Source organism: Xenopus tropicalis, chromosome 5 (assembly GCF_000004195.4).
Source record: "Xenopus tropicalis strain Nigerian chromosome 5, UCB_Xtro_10.0, whole genome shotgun sequence".
In the NCBI taxonomy this organism is placed as follows: Eukaryota; Metazoa; Chordata; class Amphibia; order Anura; family Pipidae; genus Xenopus; species Xenopus tropicalis.
The window spans coordinates 32,926,246-32,944,914 of record NC_030681.2 but is presented as its reverse complement, the minus strand read 5'-3'; the positions used below and the strand labels follow the sequence as shown (position 1 = coordinate 32,944,914).

The following is an 18,669-nucleotide window of genomic DNA, read 5'->3' as shown; positions in this document are numbered from 1 at the left end:
TATATATGAATGTTTAAATGCCAGGATATATCTTTTTGTCCTTTTTGAAACCTGCTGTATTTCAATATAGTTTAACTAAGTGCAAACTCACCTGCTGCCAATGATGGTTCTACATTTTTCTTGCATCAGAGACTGAATATATTGACAACATATGTTTTTGCTTTTATGAAATATGCATTGCTAATAACAGTATTGTTAATGGTACCAAATGAAATACACAGAAACTCAAGTGAGATGTTGTTTTGCAGGACGGAACACAGAAGAAGAAGAAGTGATGATGCAGGAGTGGTTTATGCTTGTAAACAAGAAAAATGCCCTAATCCGAAGGATGAACCAGCTTTCTCTTTTGTAAGTGCACTCTTGTTATTCCCAGTTTATTCTTCAACTTCACCTTTCATTTATTTTCAGTGAGGTATGAAAGGGAAGGGAAAGCCCAGACATACCTTGCTTCAAAACTGTATCACATAGCATAGCACTTCTGTTCTTCTTCACAGGCACAGCATTTGAAGGCAAAAAAAGTATTGCTACTATTGTAGAGCATCTTTTAAAGCCAGACATGTAAACATGCTGTATTCTGCTGTATAGGTAGTTATGCCATTGAATACATATTAAAAACAGGTCAATGCTTCTCCTAAGACATGGTCTTGAAAAAGGTCTTGGAAAGAGACCCAAAAGTCAACCTTTTTTTAATATGTATTGAATAAACTCTGAGATTATTTTATCTTTTAATTAGTTCCAAACATTAATGGTGTGAACCTTCTTTTTTGAGATGCTTATGTCTTGATAAAGGCCCTCTTGGCAAGACCAAAATGTTGACAACTATTATTAAATAAATTTTACTTATTTATGTGTCCAATGTGTACTCCATTTTTGCTATATGCATGTAAATTTTGTTTAGATACACCCAACTCACTGGCAGGTAATTTTCCCTTTAGTCAGTTTAAGAGTTGCCACGTTAGCAGTAGTTCATAAAAAGAAGAAAAATGTGTTCTGTGATTTATTTACTTCTCTTCATCATGTATGGATAAAAAAGTAACAGTCACATGTGGCCTCTGCATTTCTGGGTTAGCCAATGGCCAGTGATCTAATACGGAGCAGCCATTGTTATACTTTGGTCAATCAAATTTAGTACAATTGTACTAGATACTGACTAGCCAAAAATGTTTGTTTTAAGGGGGTGAAACCCAGAGATGATCCTGTTTAGTCATAATTGAGTTGCATGGGTAACCTGTTCATGAGTTGCCAATGTAACATAACAAGGAGTGGGCAAATGTTGATACCTGTCAATGCCACTTTCAAGGAATGGGGAAAGGATTTTGGTAGCAAACATCAACACCCAGAAACAAGTTAAATTCACTAACAGGGTATTGTACATTATAAACAGAACGTTCCTTGGTGTATGTAGAATAGCAGTCCTTACTGTGTATGACAGTCTAATAGTGGCAGCGGGCAATATGACCACAAATGGAGTTGTTGGAAGCTATCGTTGAAGTCCGATTTCTTGCTTTGTGTATCAGTTGTTTGCAGTAGCTTAATGTTTCAGAGAAAAGTCTGTTATGAGTTCTCTAAATCAATTGAAGCTAAAGGTCCCTTTTAAGTGTTTAATGATTTAGTAATTAGCATATTGATGAACTTTGTTTTTCTCCACTTGCCTATAGGGAAAAAGAACATGACCTAGAGAGGCGATTTGAACTACTCAACCGAGAGCTGCGAGCTATGTTAGCAATAGAAGGTAAGGCTTGTACCCTCCGCAAGAGGCACTTTACTTAGTGCACAAACACTAATTTGAAATTGATAATTAAAATGTATTTGCTTTAGCTTCACTGCAATATTTTCTAACAAAACATGAAATAAAAATAATGCCTCTCAACTTGTTGGGTTATCCTGCTAGGAGTGGAATGATCCATAGAATCTATCAGTCTGTTAGTCTTCAGGTTGAGGCCATATTAATACAACGGTATGCAACTTTAGTTGAATTTAATTAAGATTGTGCTTTAATATTTTTTATTTACAGATTTCAGCTCTATAAATGTGATGCTTATCACCGTATGCAAGGCAAAGTGTACCATAGATGCAGTGTGTCTTGTTATACCCGTGAGCCCCAAATACCATCTGATAGTTTAAATATGTCAGCTTCTACTTATTGACCTCCTGGGCTATCTTGGGTAATTTCTTTCTGCACCTGATAAGGTAGCTGATCCATATTCAATCAATTGTAATTAGTTTGGAGCTTTGTTAGAAGCTGGAAGATTATATATTTCAGCTTTGCATTGCAGGGAAGGCAAATCCCCCTTACCCTACAGCCATACAGCTCTTCCTGGGCGTGCAGGTAATGCATCAGTGCATGAAAAGACAGTTTGTCCTTTCAAAGCTATAAAGCACCATAGATACAATTAAATAACCTGTCATTACTTTATGAAACAACTAATAAAAAGGCTAGATATAAATGACTGAATATGCTCACAACAGATACATACATCACTATCACTTGGGCGTATTTTGTACTCCAACACACTATCATAATCAATACTGGTATGGGACCTGTTATCCAGAAAGCTTGGGAACTGGGGGAGTTCTGGATAAGGGGTCTTTCTGTAATTTGGATTAACCATTAAACACAATAGGATTAATTATATCTCAGTTGGGATCCAGTAAATTGTACTGTTTTACTATTACAGAGAAAAAGGAAATCATTTTTAAAAATCTTAATTATTTGGTTATAATGGAGTCTATGGGAGATGGCCTTCCGGTAATTTGGAGCTTTCTGGATAATGGGTTTCCAGATAACAGATCCTAAACCTGTATAATAAAACCTAACTGTGACTTTATATTGCCATGCAGAATGAGGGGAAAGACCAACATTATTACCTTCCATATTGTGCACAAAATCATTATATAAAATGGTCTCTAGCGATGTTATGTTAGCGCTTTTGTCACAATGCTTAAATGACTGTAATTAAAAGCACTAGCTTGTGTGCGTGGCAGTTTAATCATTCAGGGTTTGTAGCCACTTCATTTATGTTCTACTTAATAGACTGCTAATTAGATCATTGTTGATCAAGCTGACTTTAACTTAAAGGACCAATGGAAAAAAAAAATGAATTAGAGTTGTTATACCAATAAATTCTATCCAGTACATATAAAAAAAGCATTTCTTTGAAGCATTTAATGCATTGTGGTTACTTTTCTGCTTACTTACAACGGGAACCTTGTACAGGTATGGGACCCATTATCCAGAATGCTCGGGACCAAGGGTATCCGGATAAGGGGTCTTTCTGTAATTTGGATCTCCTAACTTAACTCTACAAAAAAATTATTTAAACAGTAATAGGCTTGTTTTATCTCCAATAAGGATTAATTATATCTTAGTTGGGATCAAGTACAGGTACTGTTTTATTATTACAGAGAAAAGGGAATCATTTAACCATTAAATAAACCCAATAGGGCTGTTCTGCCCCCAATAAGGGGTAATTATATCTTAGTTGGGATCAAGTACAGGTACTGTTTTATTATTACAGAGAAAAGGGAATCATTTAACCATTAAATAAACCCAATAGGGCTGTTCTGCCCTCAATAAGGGGTAATTATATCTTAGTTGGGATCAAGTACAGGTACTGTTTTATTATTACAGAGAAAAGGGAATCATTTAACCATTAAATAAACCCAATAGGGCTGTTCTGCCCTCAATAAGGGGTAATTATATCTTAGTTGGGATCAAGTACAGGTACTGTTTTATTATTACAGAGAAAAAGGAAATCTTTAAAAAGGAAATGTTTAAAAATGTGAATTATTTGATTAAAATGGAGTCTATGGGAGATGGCCTTTCCGTAATTTGGAACTTTCTGGATAGTGGGTTTCCAGATAAGGGGTCGGATGCCTGTACCTACATAATGACCCAATTTATCCCTAGTTTGTGAGTTTTTGCGGTGATTGAGAAAATCATAGCGAAAGCATATTTGGCAACTGAAACCTGCCAGGCTTTTATAGAAGTCAGTGGGAGGTGTATTTTTTGCATTCAACTATTTTATTTTTGAGGTTTTTTTTAAACAGTTAAATCTTTACAGACTCATTGAAAATGAATGATACAGTATGATTTTGATTGCAAATTCATTTTTTACCTGCAATTTAAAGTGGTCTATTGCAAATCAATTTAGAAAAAACTCTCTGCCACTCACTTTACTTACATTGCTCTTCTCCCTCTGCTCTGTCTCTCCCCCCCCAGAGGCGCACCCATTGCCACCCTGGCACAGCCTAGCAGACACTGCTCCCACCACACTACTCTCTGCACTAAAAGAATTCCAATTTAACAATCAGATTTTCTGCTCTTTTAGTTACAGTGAGTGGCTTTTTGCCACCCCTAGTAAACTGGCAGGATGCTGCCAACTGAGGCGAGTTTCTCAGTTAGCCTCATGACAGCAGCTTCAAATAGACTATCACTTGAAATGGTCATTTTCGTTGATGGTGGTGACTTGAAAGGTTAGGGATTGGGTAGGATCAGGGGTGTAACTGGGCAGGCCAGACACATAATAATGGAGAGCTTAAAGTTAAAATTTAAGGGATGTCCTTTGGACATGAGCTCATTCAGTTGGGCGTATGTGGTTATCTTATAGTGCAGGGGTCCCCAACCTTTCTTACTCGTGAGCCACAGTCAAATGTAAGAAGACTTTGAGAGCAACACAAGCTTCATAACAGTTCATGGAGGAGCCAAATAGGGGCTGTGATTGGCTATTAGGCAGCCTTTATGCACACTTTCAGCTTACGGGGGGTAGTAAATCCTGTTTTTATTCAACCAAAACTTACCACCAAGCCAGGAATTCAAAAATAACTACCTGGTTTGGGGGCACTGAGAGCAACATCCAAGGGGTTGGGGAGCAACATGTTGCCCCTGAGCCACTGGTTGGGGATCACTGCTGTAGTGGGAGGTGCACAGAAAGCAGAAGTCCCAGAATCCATTGCTTCACAGTGCAACAAGGTAAGGAAGGGGCTGCATTACTTACATTGTGAGTCTGATGGGATTCTGAACATGACTTTCTTTCAATTTGTTGAATCGGTTATGTTCTTATGAAAATAAATATAAATATATTTTTTAAAAAGTTCAGATAGTGTTTATTCACCTTTATTACAGTCCAACTGAATGAGCTTGTGTCATAAACTGGAACATATATTTTCCTTTTAAATTGCTGCTAAATATTTACAACTGTCCCTGTTCTGCAGATGAATGGCAAAGAATGGGTTAAAGAGAATCAAAGCGACTATTATTCTCAGTTCTTACTTTATTTAAAAGTCCCACCTCTTAGTTCAGAGATGTCTGCAGTTTCCTACTGACCCCCTAACCCTTTTACTGGCTATGTTAATTTCTTTCTTCACCTGATAAGGCACCTGGATCCATATGAAATCAATTGTAATTAGTCTAGAGATTTCGGTGGCAAGCTTAAGTAGAGTGAAATGTAACAGAATGTATATGGCCTTTGATATCCATCAGCCTGTCGACCACATTTAAACTTAACAAGAACAAAATGGAATTAGCTTGCAATTTCCCAGCAACAAAAGGCCTGTTTTCTGCAAGAAGTTGGATTAAAGTGAATTTTTTATTCTTTCTGTCAGTACTGTCTGTCTTCTCACAGGCCAATTCCAAAGACAATGTACATTCATAAAGCTGCCTTGCTAGATTCTCCTTTGATTATTGGAGACACAAACAGTAATCCCTTTTATAAATAAACCTCAGTGTGTTTCCCTACAATAAATTGCTATAATCATCCCCAACATACCTGTTTGTATACTATTCATGGGTCTAGGTCAGTGCTGTCCAACTGGCGGCCCGCGGGCCACATGCGGCCCGCGACCCCCCTCTGTGTGGCCCCCCACCTGTCTGGCTGCTTTGATGGCTTACTCTTGTGTAAGCTTTAAATGGTATCAGTACTGAGATTAACTGCCCCCCCCTGCATGGTTCTCACCTCAGATTCAGGCTGTAATCAGGCTGTATTGTTTAAATATGTAATCCCCTGTGTTGTTCACACCTTTTAATCCCTGCATTGTCCACCCCCTGCAGTGTTCACACCTCAGGCTCAGGCTGTAATCACCCCCATTGTTCCCCTGTTCACACCTCAGACTGTAGGAGCAGTAGAAACCCACAAATAATCCCTGCACACTACAAAAAGAACATATACTGAGGTGGTACTGCAATTAAAAAGTTTTTTAATATATAGTTATTGTACAGACTGTAGGAGCAGTGCCAGCATTGTGTCACTGTAGGCTGCCTGTGTGTGCCAGGGCAAGCAGAGTATGGTGCACACACAGTCAGCATAGGGCAGGCAGAGTATGGCACACACAGGCAGGGTAAGGCAGGCAGAGTATGGCACACACAGGCAGGGTAGGGCAGGCAGAGTATGGCACACACAGGCAGGGTAAGGCAGGCAGAGTATGGCACACACAGGCAGGGTAGGGCAGGCAGAGTATGGCACACACAGGCACTCAGACAGGGTAGGGAAGGCAGAGTATGGCACACACAGGCAGGGTAGGGAAGGCAGAGTATGGTACACACAGGCAGGGTAGGGCAGGCAGAGTATGGCACACACAGGCAGGGTAGGGCAGGCAGAGTATGGCACACACAGGCAGGGTAGGGCAGGCAGAGTATGGCACACACAGGCCAAGTATGGCACAAACTAGCCAAGAATGGCACACACAGTCAAAGTATGGCACATTCAGGCAGGGTAGGGAAGGCAGAGTATGGCACACACAGGCAGGGTGGGGAGGCAGAGTATGGCACACACAGGCACTCAGGCAGGGTAGGGAAGGCAGAGTATGGCACACACAGGCAGGGTAGGGAAGGCAGAGTATGGCACACACAGGCAGGGTAGGGAAGGCAGAGTATGGCACACACAGGCAGGGTAGGGAAGGCAGAGTATGGCACACACAGGCAGGGTAGGGCAGGCAGAGAATGGCAGGTTTTTGCTGTACTACAACCATTAATATGGGTATGGTCATGTGATAACATGGGTGTGGTTTCAAGTGGGTGTGGTTTCAAAAAGGGGAGTGGTCAAAACTGGCTTCCATTATCGGCCCTCCACCACGTAGGTCGGAAAAATTCCGGCCCTCGGTACCACAGAAGTTGGACAGCACTGGTCTAGGTGATAGTAAGGGTCCTCCAGCCTGGTCCTCCATGTTCTGACAGCAGACTGCTATTTTACATCCACTACAATGTTGCTAAACATACTACAGGTGTGGGATCCATTATCCGGAAACCCCAACCTTAGAATTAGAGAAGCACCATCTCTCATAGACCAATTTAATCATCGCCAATCGAGCGGATCTTATAGTGTATGGGGACCTTTAGTGCTCCAGAAGGTAACAGCTAATAATAAAACAGTACCTTGTACTTGATCCCAACTAAGATATATTTATTTCTTATTGGAGGCAAAACAATTGAGTTTAATTCATGTTGAAATGATTTGTTTTGTAGACTTAAGTTATGGAGATCTAAATTATGGAAAGGCCCCTTATCTGAAAAACCCAGGCCCCATGCATTCTGGATCACATGCCCTGTACTTGGATAGCTTTTATATTCTGAAACTAGTAAATATTATGCAGTCTGCCTGCCCAATTATTTTATTTAATAATTATTTTACCTAATGGCTTTGTACCCTAGATCTTTTTTTATAAACCTCACCTAATAAGGTTCCAAATAAAACTTGATTGGTGGCCATATTTTTTTTTTGTAGATATTCTACTGGTGATTCTATTCTAAAGAAGCTAGCTTCCTAAAGGGAAAGTAATGATTTACCAGCAGGAGACATTTCATTCATGTTAAAGGGAGTGAGCGCTTTGCATAAGCCTAACAAAAAGAAAATCACCCATATGAATGTTAAAGACAATACATTTTGTCAAAAGCTACTAAATATGCCTTCCCCTATAAACAGAACTTGCTTTTTATTTTTCATATATTGCAACATATTAAAAGGAGAACAAAACCCTAAAAAAGAATATGGTTATAATGTTGTATTTTATATATTAACCTTACTGTGTCAGGCCAAAGGTTCAGCACTCTAAAACACTAATGATCCAAGCCTTCAACCATGTACATAGCAGTTCTTGGCTCTTGATGGGTTGCCCTTTGCATGCCAGTGGCACTGCCCATGCTCCCTGTGGCCCCTGCTGAGAAGTTAATTTTAGGGGTAGCCAGGAATGAGTAAAACTTTAGCTGAAAGTAAGGTTTTATCTGTCTTAGGGGCTAATTATTAATTAAGTCAGATGCAGATCACACTGATGTATATCCTGCCATGTAATGTGGATCTGAATTAATTACTAATCAGCCTTCTACTGTTTCATTTATATTCTATATATACAGTATATTGTGTGTTTGTCCCTAAGCTCAGTAAGTGACAGCAGCACAGAGCATGTGTGGGGAATCTGCAGAAAAGAAGATGGGGGGGCTACTGGGGCATGTTTGGGGGCACAGATCTTCCCTGCTAAAGGGCTGGGGTTGCCTTGGGCTGGTACAGAAGCACAAAACATAAGACATAGCATTTCTAGATCAATTATTTTTTGAGATTTAGTTTTTCTTTAAGTCTGTCCAGTCCTAAGCTTTCATTTAGAGTTCTAATATTTGACTATATATTTACATTAAACTTCTTGCTTCAAACTCCCAAATGCTTGCCCTCTATATACTATGTTATCATACATCACAGCAGCACACTAGCAGGGGCAGCAAAAAAGACACCTGATATTCCTATAACAGAAAGAGGTGGATGGCTCCCCTGCTTGTTCCTTTAGCTCAAAGCAATGTGTGACACACATCCAGCCATACTGATTTGTGCCATCCGATATAGACTTGTAGCAGGTCAGGCCCTCCTGACTGGGAATAAAGGCAAGTTACCTGATGCTGCCCACACACAGATGAGGCTGCCATGGCCACTGGAGCTGGGTATCAGCAATATGCTTACATTTCCCTATGCTCGTTGGCTTACACACAAGCGCACACTCCCTGTGCAGATATTGCTAAAAAGAACTGGTGCCGAAGTGCTGAACTCAGAAACAGGCAACAGTTGGTTCCAAATAGAAAAGCTTTCTGCCCAATTTAGCACAGAGTGATAACGAGGAGAGTGTATCCCTCTTATCCTATAACATTACATTCCTGCCCTGTATGCTTTAATGCCTTTCCTGCTGCCACTTCTCCTCCAGGTAGAGATGGACAATTAGGGAAAATGCGACAATGATTCCAAACATAAAACCACACTACAATGCCAAGATAGTATTATGTTACTCTCACATTTTTAATGACACTGTCACTTTCTTTAAAAAGATATGGGCACTGTGCATAAATATGCTCAAGTCTCTCAGAGCACAGAAAGCCTCCTCTATCTGTCTTGCTGTGGGTGGAATTCTTCTAAGTAAGTGAAAAAGCACCTTGTATTTTGTATTGAGATCCTGTTGAATAATGATGGCCCATGCAGTGGTGTAACCTAGAAAAGGCCAGCCCCCCTATCACTAAGATACATGTGGCCCCTAGCAGAGTTTAACTACAGTTCCCAGACCCCTTAGCTACCTGAAAGCCAAAGGCCATAGGGGACAGAGGGGCAGGAGCAATAAGTGGTGCAAAAGTATGCGGCTTAATTCTCAAGCAGGGAGCACTTCTTGGGCGCAGGCCAACCTTGTCCTTATTGCCTGCCACAGTGCTAAATGATACCCAAGTTATGGGGCAGGTAGGGGATGGGAAGGGGGAAGCATCCGTTCATCTCCCCACACATTAAACACAGGCAGCACTATAGGAGCAGCTGCCTGCAGTAGTTCATCTAAGCTGGAAAGCAAGGTGCAAAAAAACATGGCAGATTGCACCCATGTCTTTCACTTTGTACCCTACATTCCACTATAAATGCCCCTTATGTGTGTAGAGCTGGGCCATGTTGGCTATCTCAGTACAACAGCTGGAGAACTGCGGCCTGGCCGTGCCTGATTATATCCCGGACTCTTCATTTCCATCTCTCAGTCCTGTCTTTGTAAAAATGTTCTTCTAGAAAGATGTTTGCATTTTTTATTTTTTTACCATTTTTGGTTTATTACATGATAAGCTGTTTCTTATTTTATTAATGAATCAATATGTAATCCCATGGAGGAGCTTATCCCCTAAACCCCATTTGTAAATCTATTTTAGCTTTGTTACACAGCGCAGTCACAGTATAGCAGGGATTGATTGGGTTCAGCAGCAAGGATCTGCTGCTCTGATGAGGATGCATCCTTTTTCAGGGTTGCTACTTGACTGGAACTAAAGATAAGGCTTGACTGCAATCCCCTGTGCTGTTTACAAAACCACTGAAAAAAGGGAAAAAAATATACCATATTTATGAGCAGTGTCGATCTTGCATTTATGTCTCCCTTAAAGAATCAGGGCATAGCTTATTGTGCACACAGACCTTTCCCTCTGGTTATAGAGGAGCACCAATACATGTAATTGCAAGTAACCATATCACTTTCCTTGACAGAGGTCTTATTAAAGGGTAACTATACCAAATAATTTGTATTGTTAACTTGTGCTAGTTACAGGGGGATATTTATTCTGGCTTAAATTTGTGGTATCTCTCTGTATAGAGAATGTAAGGCAGGGGTGCCCAGACTATCAAATTATTATGGGAAAAGTCCAGTTGTTTTAGACTTAATTCTACTAGATACTGTATATTATGGGAACTGTAAATCTTCATTGCTTTAGTTAAACAACATCCATTTCTTTTTTTTATTTAAAATATTGTTAGTAATTTGTCTAAAGGACTGATATCTGCAGCTAAAATCGGCCTGTGTATGGCCACCTTTACTGGTTACCAGCCATAGATCATCTGCTAGCCCACTCTATCATTTAGCCACCACGGATGTAAGAACTTATCCCTGCAATGGAGTTCTCATTTTCATTTAAGCTACCTGTTTTAGATCCAAAATGTAGACAAGGCCCCAGGTACGAACCTTGCCCCAGGTGAAAGTGAGCGACCATTTCCTAGGGTTGGCACAAAGCTACCCCTCTTGACTTAAAGGGCCAATCTTACTTTTTTTTTATTCTAGTTGGAAATTGCTTTTTACCATCTTTATAAAATATAGATAGTGAACGCAGTGACATATTTAGATCTGGCGCCACCCTGGGCATCTGACCTCATCACGTCCCCCAACCCCTGAACTGCGCATGACATCACTTCCGTTTCCTTTCTTTTTCAATCACTTTTATTGGTATTTATGTTAAACCATAATTAAACAATTAGAACAATATAAGAATGTTTGGTCTGTTACAATAGTTTGTGAGAATAAGTTGCACACATAACAGTAAGTATCATCCATTACAGTTTGCATTTACAATTAACACCGTCAATATAGCAATTTTATAGTAGGAAACACGTATATTAAAAAAAGAAAGAAAAAACAAAACTAACTAAATATAATAATAATAATACATTGCCATAACTGCACAGTATATTTGTCATATCAATACTTCAGTTTCCGTTTGACATCACTCCTGTTGGGGTGCCCCTCACCCCCCAGCTCCGCCACAAGCTTTAGACAGCAAGTATCCAGACACACCTGGGGTGATCTTTTTGTTTTTTTCAAAATATTTACCAGATAAGCACCTGAGGGTCCCCCTCCTAAAGCTGTGACCCTAAGCACCAGCCCTCAAGTGCCTATATGGTAAATACAGCCCTGAGTGGATGGTGCAAATACAGTGAAATCCTGCTGGGAACCTGTTTCAAGCTTTTAAAAACCAGAATCATGGGAGAGAGTCCATCTTTCAGCAGGACAATGATCCCACAATGATCCCACCACACACAAGGCCTCAGTAACACTGAGTGGCTCAGGAACAAAAGGGTCAGTGTCCTGCAATGCTTCAGTCACAGCTCTGATCTCAAACTAATTGCAAATCTGTATTTGAAAAGTAAGGTGCACAGGCATTATCCAACTAAACCTGTCTGGGGGTAAAAGGGCCAAAATACCCATTGCACTTGCACCTGGCAGAGAATCTGTGCTACAGTGCAAGGGAACCCTGCTAACGTTTAATCATTTTATGTTCTCCTCTCTATGAAGAATGCCCACTGAGGCAAGTATATTGGCTGCTCATATGTTACATGCAGTAAAAATGCTTTGTGAAAGAAAATGGTTTAACCTATATTTGCATGTTTAGGATTACATTCCTTTGCTGAGGATAAGAAAAAACAAGTATTTATCTTTGTGGATTAGGTTTTTAAGACATTCCCAACTCTCTGCTGCTTCAGCCAAATGTAGAAATCTATTTCTACATTTGATTAATAAAGCAGCATTTAGATCCACAGTCCTTATACACTGGCACTGCATGACAGCTGCATAAAAGGAAAAACCTCCACTTAAGTGTCAAAACAGATATAAGCTGTGGGAAGTACAAGGCACATACCAAAGCCATTACTAGACCAGAGAGAGCCCTCCAAGGCTTCTGCATTACAATAATTTGCTCAGTCATTTTGACTGAAAATGCAATTTTGTCCTTAAAACCTGCACTCTCAGGAATGCAGTCTAACCCCAGTGGCAACAAAATTCCATTCCATTTGGGGATCAAAGTAAAGTCATGTCTGTCCTCCTCTCTGTGCCACCCGAGTCTGACTGCTCCCTGGGAATCCCTCTTGTGCATCCTCACCCCAGTTCACGTTCCTGGCCATGATTTATATGTTGCCAGCCTATTTTCTTCCATTATTGGCAGCCAACGGATTGTGCTGTTGGCTATATTGATATGCTGTTTTATACTCCTTTGTGCAGGCTAAAAGTGCTCCTTTAGTGCACAATTTACATATACCAGTTGAATTCAATATTGAGTGTATAATTTGAAGAAATCCAAGGCTCTTTTAAAGTATTCTTCCCCTTACTGTGCTGTCTCTGCGGGTCGGGCTGTTAAACATATTATTTGGAGCAGATAAAATCACACATTTCTGGCAGAGTTACTGCTGTCAAGAAGCAGAATGCTGAAAATGCTACAGCAGAGAAATGGCACAGTATGTTGTATATTAGAGTACTCCGAAGAGGCATAATCATGGTATTCTGCATTTCCATAACACTGACACAAACAAGTAGTATAATATATAGATAGATTTGGGCTCCTTATATCTCGGCACTTGCAGATTTCTATTCCTTCAGTTGCAGTGGGCCTGAATTATTGGTATGTTACTGTTGCCTTTTGCACTCAATGGGTTGCGTAGAGTTAATGGATACAATTGAAATCAAATGATTTCCCCTACAATTGTTAATCTTCCCTGTAAATAGGCCAAATTTTGGTTGCAAATTTGTATCTAGTTGCAATTCAATAATCATGTACCATGGCCCATACGCAATAGACAGGGGTCACTAATATAGCTGAAGTCAGGCCTGGACTTGGATTTAAAATAGGCCCTGGCATTTCAAGTACACAGAGGCCCAAACAGCCCCCACCAGCCCAATAAATAGTGACTGTCTCTGGCATCTTACAGCAGCTCCTCTGGCATCTTACAGCAGCCCCTCTGGCATCTTACAGCAGCCCCTCTGGCATTTGCCAGGATTAACAGATTGCCAGTCTGGCCCTGGCTCAAATAACAGGTTCTGTGCACTCTGGTGGGCAATGCTTATACCCACCCCAGAGACAGAGAGGATGACCATTTCTCTGCCTGATTCACATTGTTTTGCCTGCCTGAGCCATCTCTATGGTGCAGTAGTAAGAAACCTTTTAGGGGCAGTTCAAGTGGCATAGCCAAGCATCAATTACCCATTCAGCATCTTTGGCAAAACTAGAAGCCAATCATCCCATGCATAATATTCTTATTTCAAACTGATATAGGTGCTTGCTTAAATATCGCTTAGGCCAGAAAAAACTCCATTGGCCAAGGACTGTATAGTAGTGTATAGAAGTGATCCATTGCAACCTGTTTTTCCCCATGAGATTTGATAGTTGGCTAAAGGGTTGAGTATTCAGGTGAGCCCGGTTTGGCCCACCGCTCATTTGGTCATATCTTTAGGGCCAGTTTTAGTCTTGACTGTGCCTCAAACTCACTTAACACTTAATAAGAAATAACTAACAGTATGAGAAAAGGCGACTGTGCCCTTTTATATTATTTTAGGAAAAAGCTTTTCAGAGAATTGAGCAAGGAAGGTTATGTTGAAAGGAAGGTAATAAATGAAAGGACGTATAATATACTGTACTGTTTCCCCTGTGTACCCATCCAGGCGTTAGCTTCTGATAGAATCTCTAATTAGTTAATAGGTTTCACAGATTGGATTTATATTTAGGAAACAATCATTTTTCCTTCTGATCATTTCCTCATCTGGACACAAAGCAACAATCCAGCAGGTGCTAAATTTTACTCCCTTTCCTTATTTTATGCATGTCGTCTTTCAGAGAGGGAAGAAATGAGCTAGAATTGGTGAAAAAAAACTATAGTAATGTTTGTCTTTATATTAAAAATATAAGTTTGCAATCAAAGCTAATTTCTGATTGGCTGATGACACTGGCAGAAGTAGCACATGGCTCTTAACTAGGGAACACGTATGTCACATCTAGCAGAATCATGTTTAAAACATTCAATTAAAATAAAATCAAGCCTTGCGGGTCAATTGTCTCCTCAGTGAATTCTTGCCACTTATTGTTATCTAACATTTTCTTTATAATTTCATTTGCCTCCCCTTTATGTAATGTATTCATCATGCTTTTACCCTTCTGTGCCTCGCTAATAAGCATTACTAATAAGCCTATTATGTGCTGTGTATTCTCCAGCCCACACCTCTACAAGTTTAACTCCAAGATTTTCTGTCAAGCTTTACAGTACCCTGTATTCACCAAGCCATTTATTTTGCATTTAACGTTGTACAAAATAATACTGTTTTATTGGTAGGTTTTCAGTTAACTTGTTATATATAGAGAAAAGCAAACCAAGAGTTCAGGTACCAGTACATAGATTACATTTAGAATCAGTGTACTCCTGCATGTACATGGAACAGATGGCATAATGTACATGGTGGCCATACATAGGCCAATAAAAGCTGGTAATTTGGCCCCTCCAGACCAAGTTTTGGCAGCTTATTGACCTGTGTTTGGAGCCCTTCTCCCAACAGCCTGCCTGTTATCACTTCAAAAGTCAGCCAGATATCTATTGGGCAAGTCTGAAAAAGTGAGGAACACATTGTTTTTTTAATCTAGACCTCTAGACTTTCACCATGATTCGATTGTTGGTCTGGAGTCCAAGTGATCAGATCATCCTAATTTGTCCTGACACGTCAATGTGCAAATCAAGATCCACGTCTCTTCCTGGTTCCTATTAAAAGCTAAAATAAAGATCTCCATAAATATCTGGCACAAATAGGACCCATCAGCCCAAACACCACAGTGTGGCCCATTGAATATGATGTTCAAGGCCAAGCTACAAACAAGGAATCCCTCATAAAGTGTAACACAAACAGAAATGGATTTGCCAAAATACACCACACTAATGGGCATGCAGGTTACAGTTATACAAACTGAGCCTTTGGGAATCCAATCTCCAGCATTTTTCAGACAAACAGTGTGAGGCATGGGTTGAGAATAATGCCAAACCCATTACAGGGATGCACCCGCATAGCCTTTGGGTTAGAAACATTCTCACAGCAATCAGCATTGGAACCCACTATACAGTCAGTTTGAGGCACAGCTAGATAGGCAATGATCTACTATTCCTCCTGCCATTCCTTCCCAAATATATAGATCTTCTAAGCTGTGTCATATGTATAAGGACTACAAACCCATGACGCTGAGATCCTCCATGACCCGGTCGGCTGCAGTTAGAAAGTTAGAATTTGTGATGGTGACAGGAAGATAAGGTTGGAGAGTGAATGAGTAAATGTCAGAAACATTTATGTTACATGGGTGAGTTTTTTAGGGAATAATGCCAAAAACATTGTGAATAATGTAGCCCCTATTGTAAAAACTAAGGATAAGTCACCAAGGAGTTCCTGACCATATAAGGGCACAAGGCAGAGTGTTTTTCTACAGGGCATGGCAGTCCCAGGTGACTTCTAATATCCTTATGTTTTATAACAGGGGGTACATTATTTACCATAATACACACATATATCAGTAAGTCATGGGACATAAAATCACTAAGCACAGTTTACATAGTGAATAATGTACCTGCTATTGTAAGTTATTACCAAAAGTTCCATGACCATTTTGGTGTTGTGCTTTTCTACAGGTAATGGAAGTCCCAGGTGACTTCTAATATCCTCATATTTTATAACAGGGGGTGCTACTCAGCAAGGCAACTGTTAGTGACTACAAGCAGTGAGTGCCTAAGTTTCTAACTGGCGGTACTAAAGCGGAGTGCCAGTCTGAGGAGCCCCCGTCCACTTGAGCTCCTTGCCGACATGATGCTGCATCTCATTTGCAACGTGTAAATACAAGGTGGAATTCCCACTCGCAGCCCTCGCTCTCAGAGCGCCGCCGAGCAGTGCGCTGCCTTGAATAAATTTGCCTTTGGAGGAGGGTCAGGGGGATTTGAACCGGCACATTCTTGTGTGGTTTGTGAAGATTCACATGGTAACCGCTGGTGTGCATTGTTAGGTTTATCTGAATAAGCAGCAGCCATGTGAGTTTTAACATGATTGCCCAGGGCAATGGAGAGAGGAGCGACTAATCCAAAAGGATTGAACACACTCTCCTTGCCCGGCTCTCTGGGAAGTGCATGGGGAGGGAAGGACACCGCTGGACTCGCTGGCTATGGATTTTTTCTCTTAAGCTGGTGTCCTGTTTCCCTTGTGGTTCTCATTTGTTCTGCTATCTCCCTCATCACCCACTTCTTCTGCTTTCCATTATTTACCTTCCTAATGAGGGGGGCGGAGTAGCCAGCTCCATGATTGACAGCTACAAGCTCCTGCAGTCTGGCTGTGCAAAAGGCCACTTGACTAGGGAATCAGAAGTCTATTTAACCCTTTCTCTGTTTAGAGACAAGCAGTTTAGCACTGCCCTTGTTCAAGGGTCTCCGTATTAACCTCTTGTGGGTCTTACCCATTGGACAACAATATATTGGTGCTACCATACTGTCCTTCATTTAATGCCTGTTTTGGACTCGGAATCACCCCAGTTATGGCAGATTTGCACAAGTGCTGACAATCCACTTCAGCAGGTGGGGATGGGGAACTTTTACTCTATCAGAAAGTTCACACACCAGTCTGTTATATAAAGGAAAGCAGAAATATTTCCATAGTTCAGGGCAGTGAAACCTGCCAGTAAATCAGGCCTGTTCTAGCCTTTCATTCTAACAGTTATTTATAAAAACAACTAGTTGTGCTGAGCAAGTGATAGCATGGCCCTTAATGCTGCTGCGGCCGGGCGGCTCAGCTCAGTCTCAATGGGATTATAGGCAGATGTGCTGTTTTTGGGCAGTGGCACACGGGGAGATTAGTCGCCCTGCGACTAGAATGTAAATCGCCGGTGGAATGGCATATGTGTAGCTTCGTTTTCCCGAAGTTTCCTTTAGGGGCGACTTTGGGAAAACGAAGTGATGCGTATGCCATCCCACCGGCGATTCACATTCTTGCCGGTGGGATGGCATTGCGGGGAGATTAGTCGCCCGTGGTAACAAAAATTTGTCGTGCAGCAACTGATCTCCCCATCTGCTACTGCCCTTATAGCTTTCAGTTCCCTTCCCATTATAAGGGGCGAAGACACATGGAGCTACTTAGTAGCAGCTAGTTATCACGGCTACTAAACTCCTGAAAATACCCTGCTATAGACAATACTGAGAATTGCCTCTGCTAAAACACACATAGAAACAATTACCAGTAAATGATCAGCATAGTCTATTTTAGTAGCCATGACAAGTAGCTGCTACTAGTAGCTCTGTGGGTCTTAGCCCTAACTCTGGGCATCCAGTTCATGAGATTCCATTGCTTACACTGTGATTAGGTGCTGAGCACCCTGTGCTGGAGTGAGCCATCATTCTGTATGGGGGTTTTGTATATGCTGGCCCCTTAGCATTTTTGGGCCAAATGTATATATGCCTATCTGTGTGCGGAGCCTTAGAGATCGCCTGACGCTGGCATCCACCGGGCAACAATAGCTTTGCGCCCATTTGGATAGCAAACTCAGACTCTTGCCCTTTGCCCACTGTACTTTCTATAACAGTGTGTTGCATTACCCTGCTGTGTTGTCTAATGTGCCCACCCATAAGGAGAATAGGGGCATGACAGGTCAGGCGTTTTGCTGTGTCCTTGCAGTTTGCTGTATTTAAAGCCATAGGAATAGGCCAGTTGGCAGGACTGTGCTTCTCACATTCAGCCTGCAGCTATAGGAACAACATGCGGCTCTGCCAGTGTTTAACATGGACATTAAGCATTCTCCCTTCAGCCTCATTGCTGACACTATAATAAGTACTGACCCATAGCACCCATATGCACAGGTGTGAATCAGCCATCCCTTTAGGTGCATCACTTAGGGCATTTCCCAGTGGATAAATAGCGCCCTGTGGGAAAGTGCAGTGGGCACACCTCCACTATTAGAAAGAGTCTCTGAAGCACAGTGCCCTCTGCTTGGTACGTGGCACAAACCTGCTTGCAATGTCTCACCATCTCTCCCTTGTTTTATTCATTTATTCATACACAGTATGTATTCATTACTTTCACTGTGTCATTTACTTTCTCAAGTTATTTGCTTAAATGTGTGAAATTCTCTTTTTGTAG

The 18,669-nt window shown here is 41.0% G+C and overlaps 1 protein-coding gene across 12 annotated transcripts in view; it reads left to right on the top strand.

Moving 5' to 3' along the window:
• ehbp1 (EH domain binding protein 1) overlaps positions 1-18,669 on the top strand; it is a 303,778-nt gene that overhangs the window by 283,248 nt on the left and 1,861 nt on the right. For all 12 annotated transcript variants that reach the window (XM_031902914.1, XM_018094164.2, XM_031902913.1 and 9 more), the window contains 2 exons: positions 249-348; positions 1,659-1,732. In XM_031902914.1, the coding sequence (XP_031758774.1) occupies positions 249-348; positions 1,659-1,732 (174 nt within the window). The remainder of the gene's footprint in view (positions 1-248; positions 349-1,658; positions 1,733-18,669) is intronic.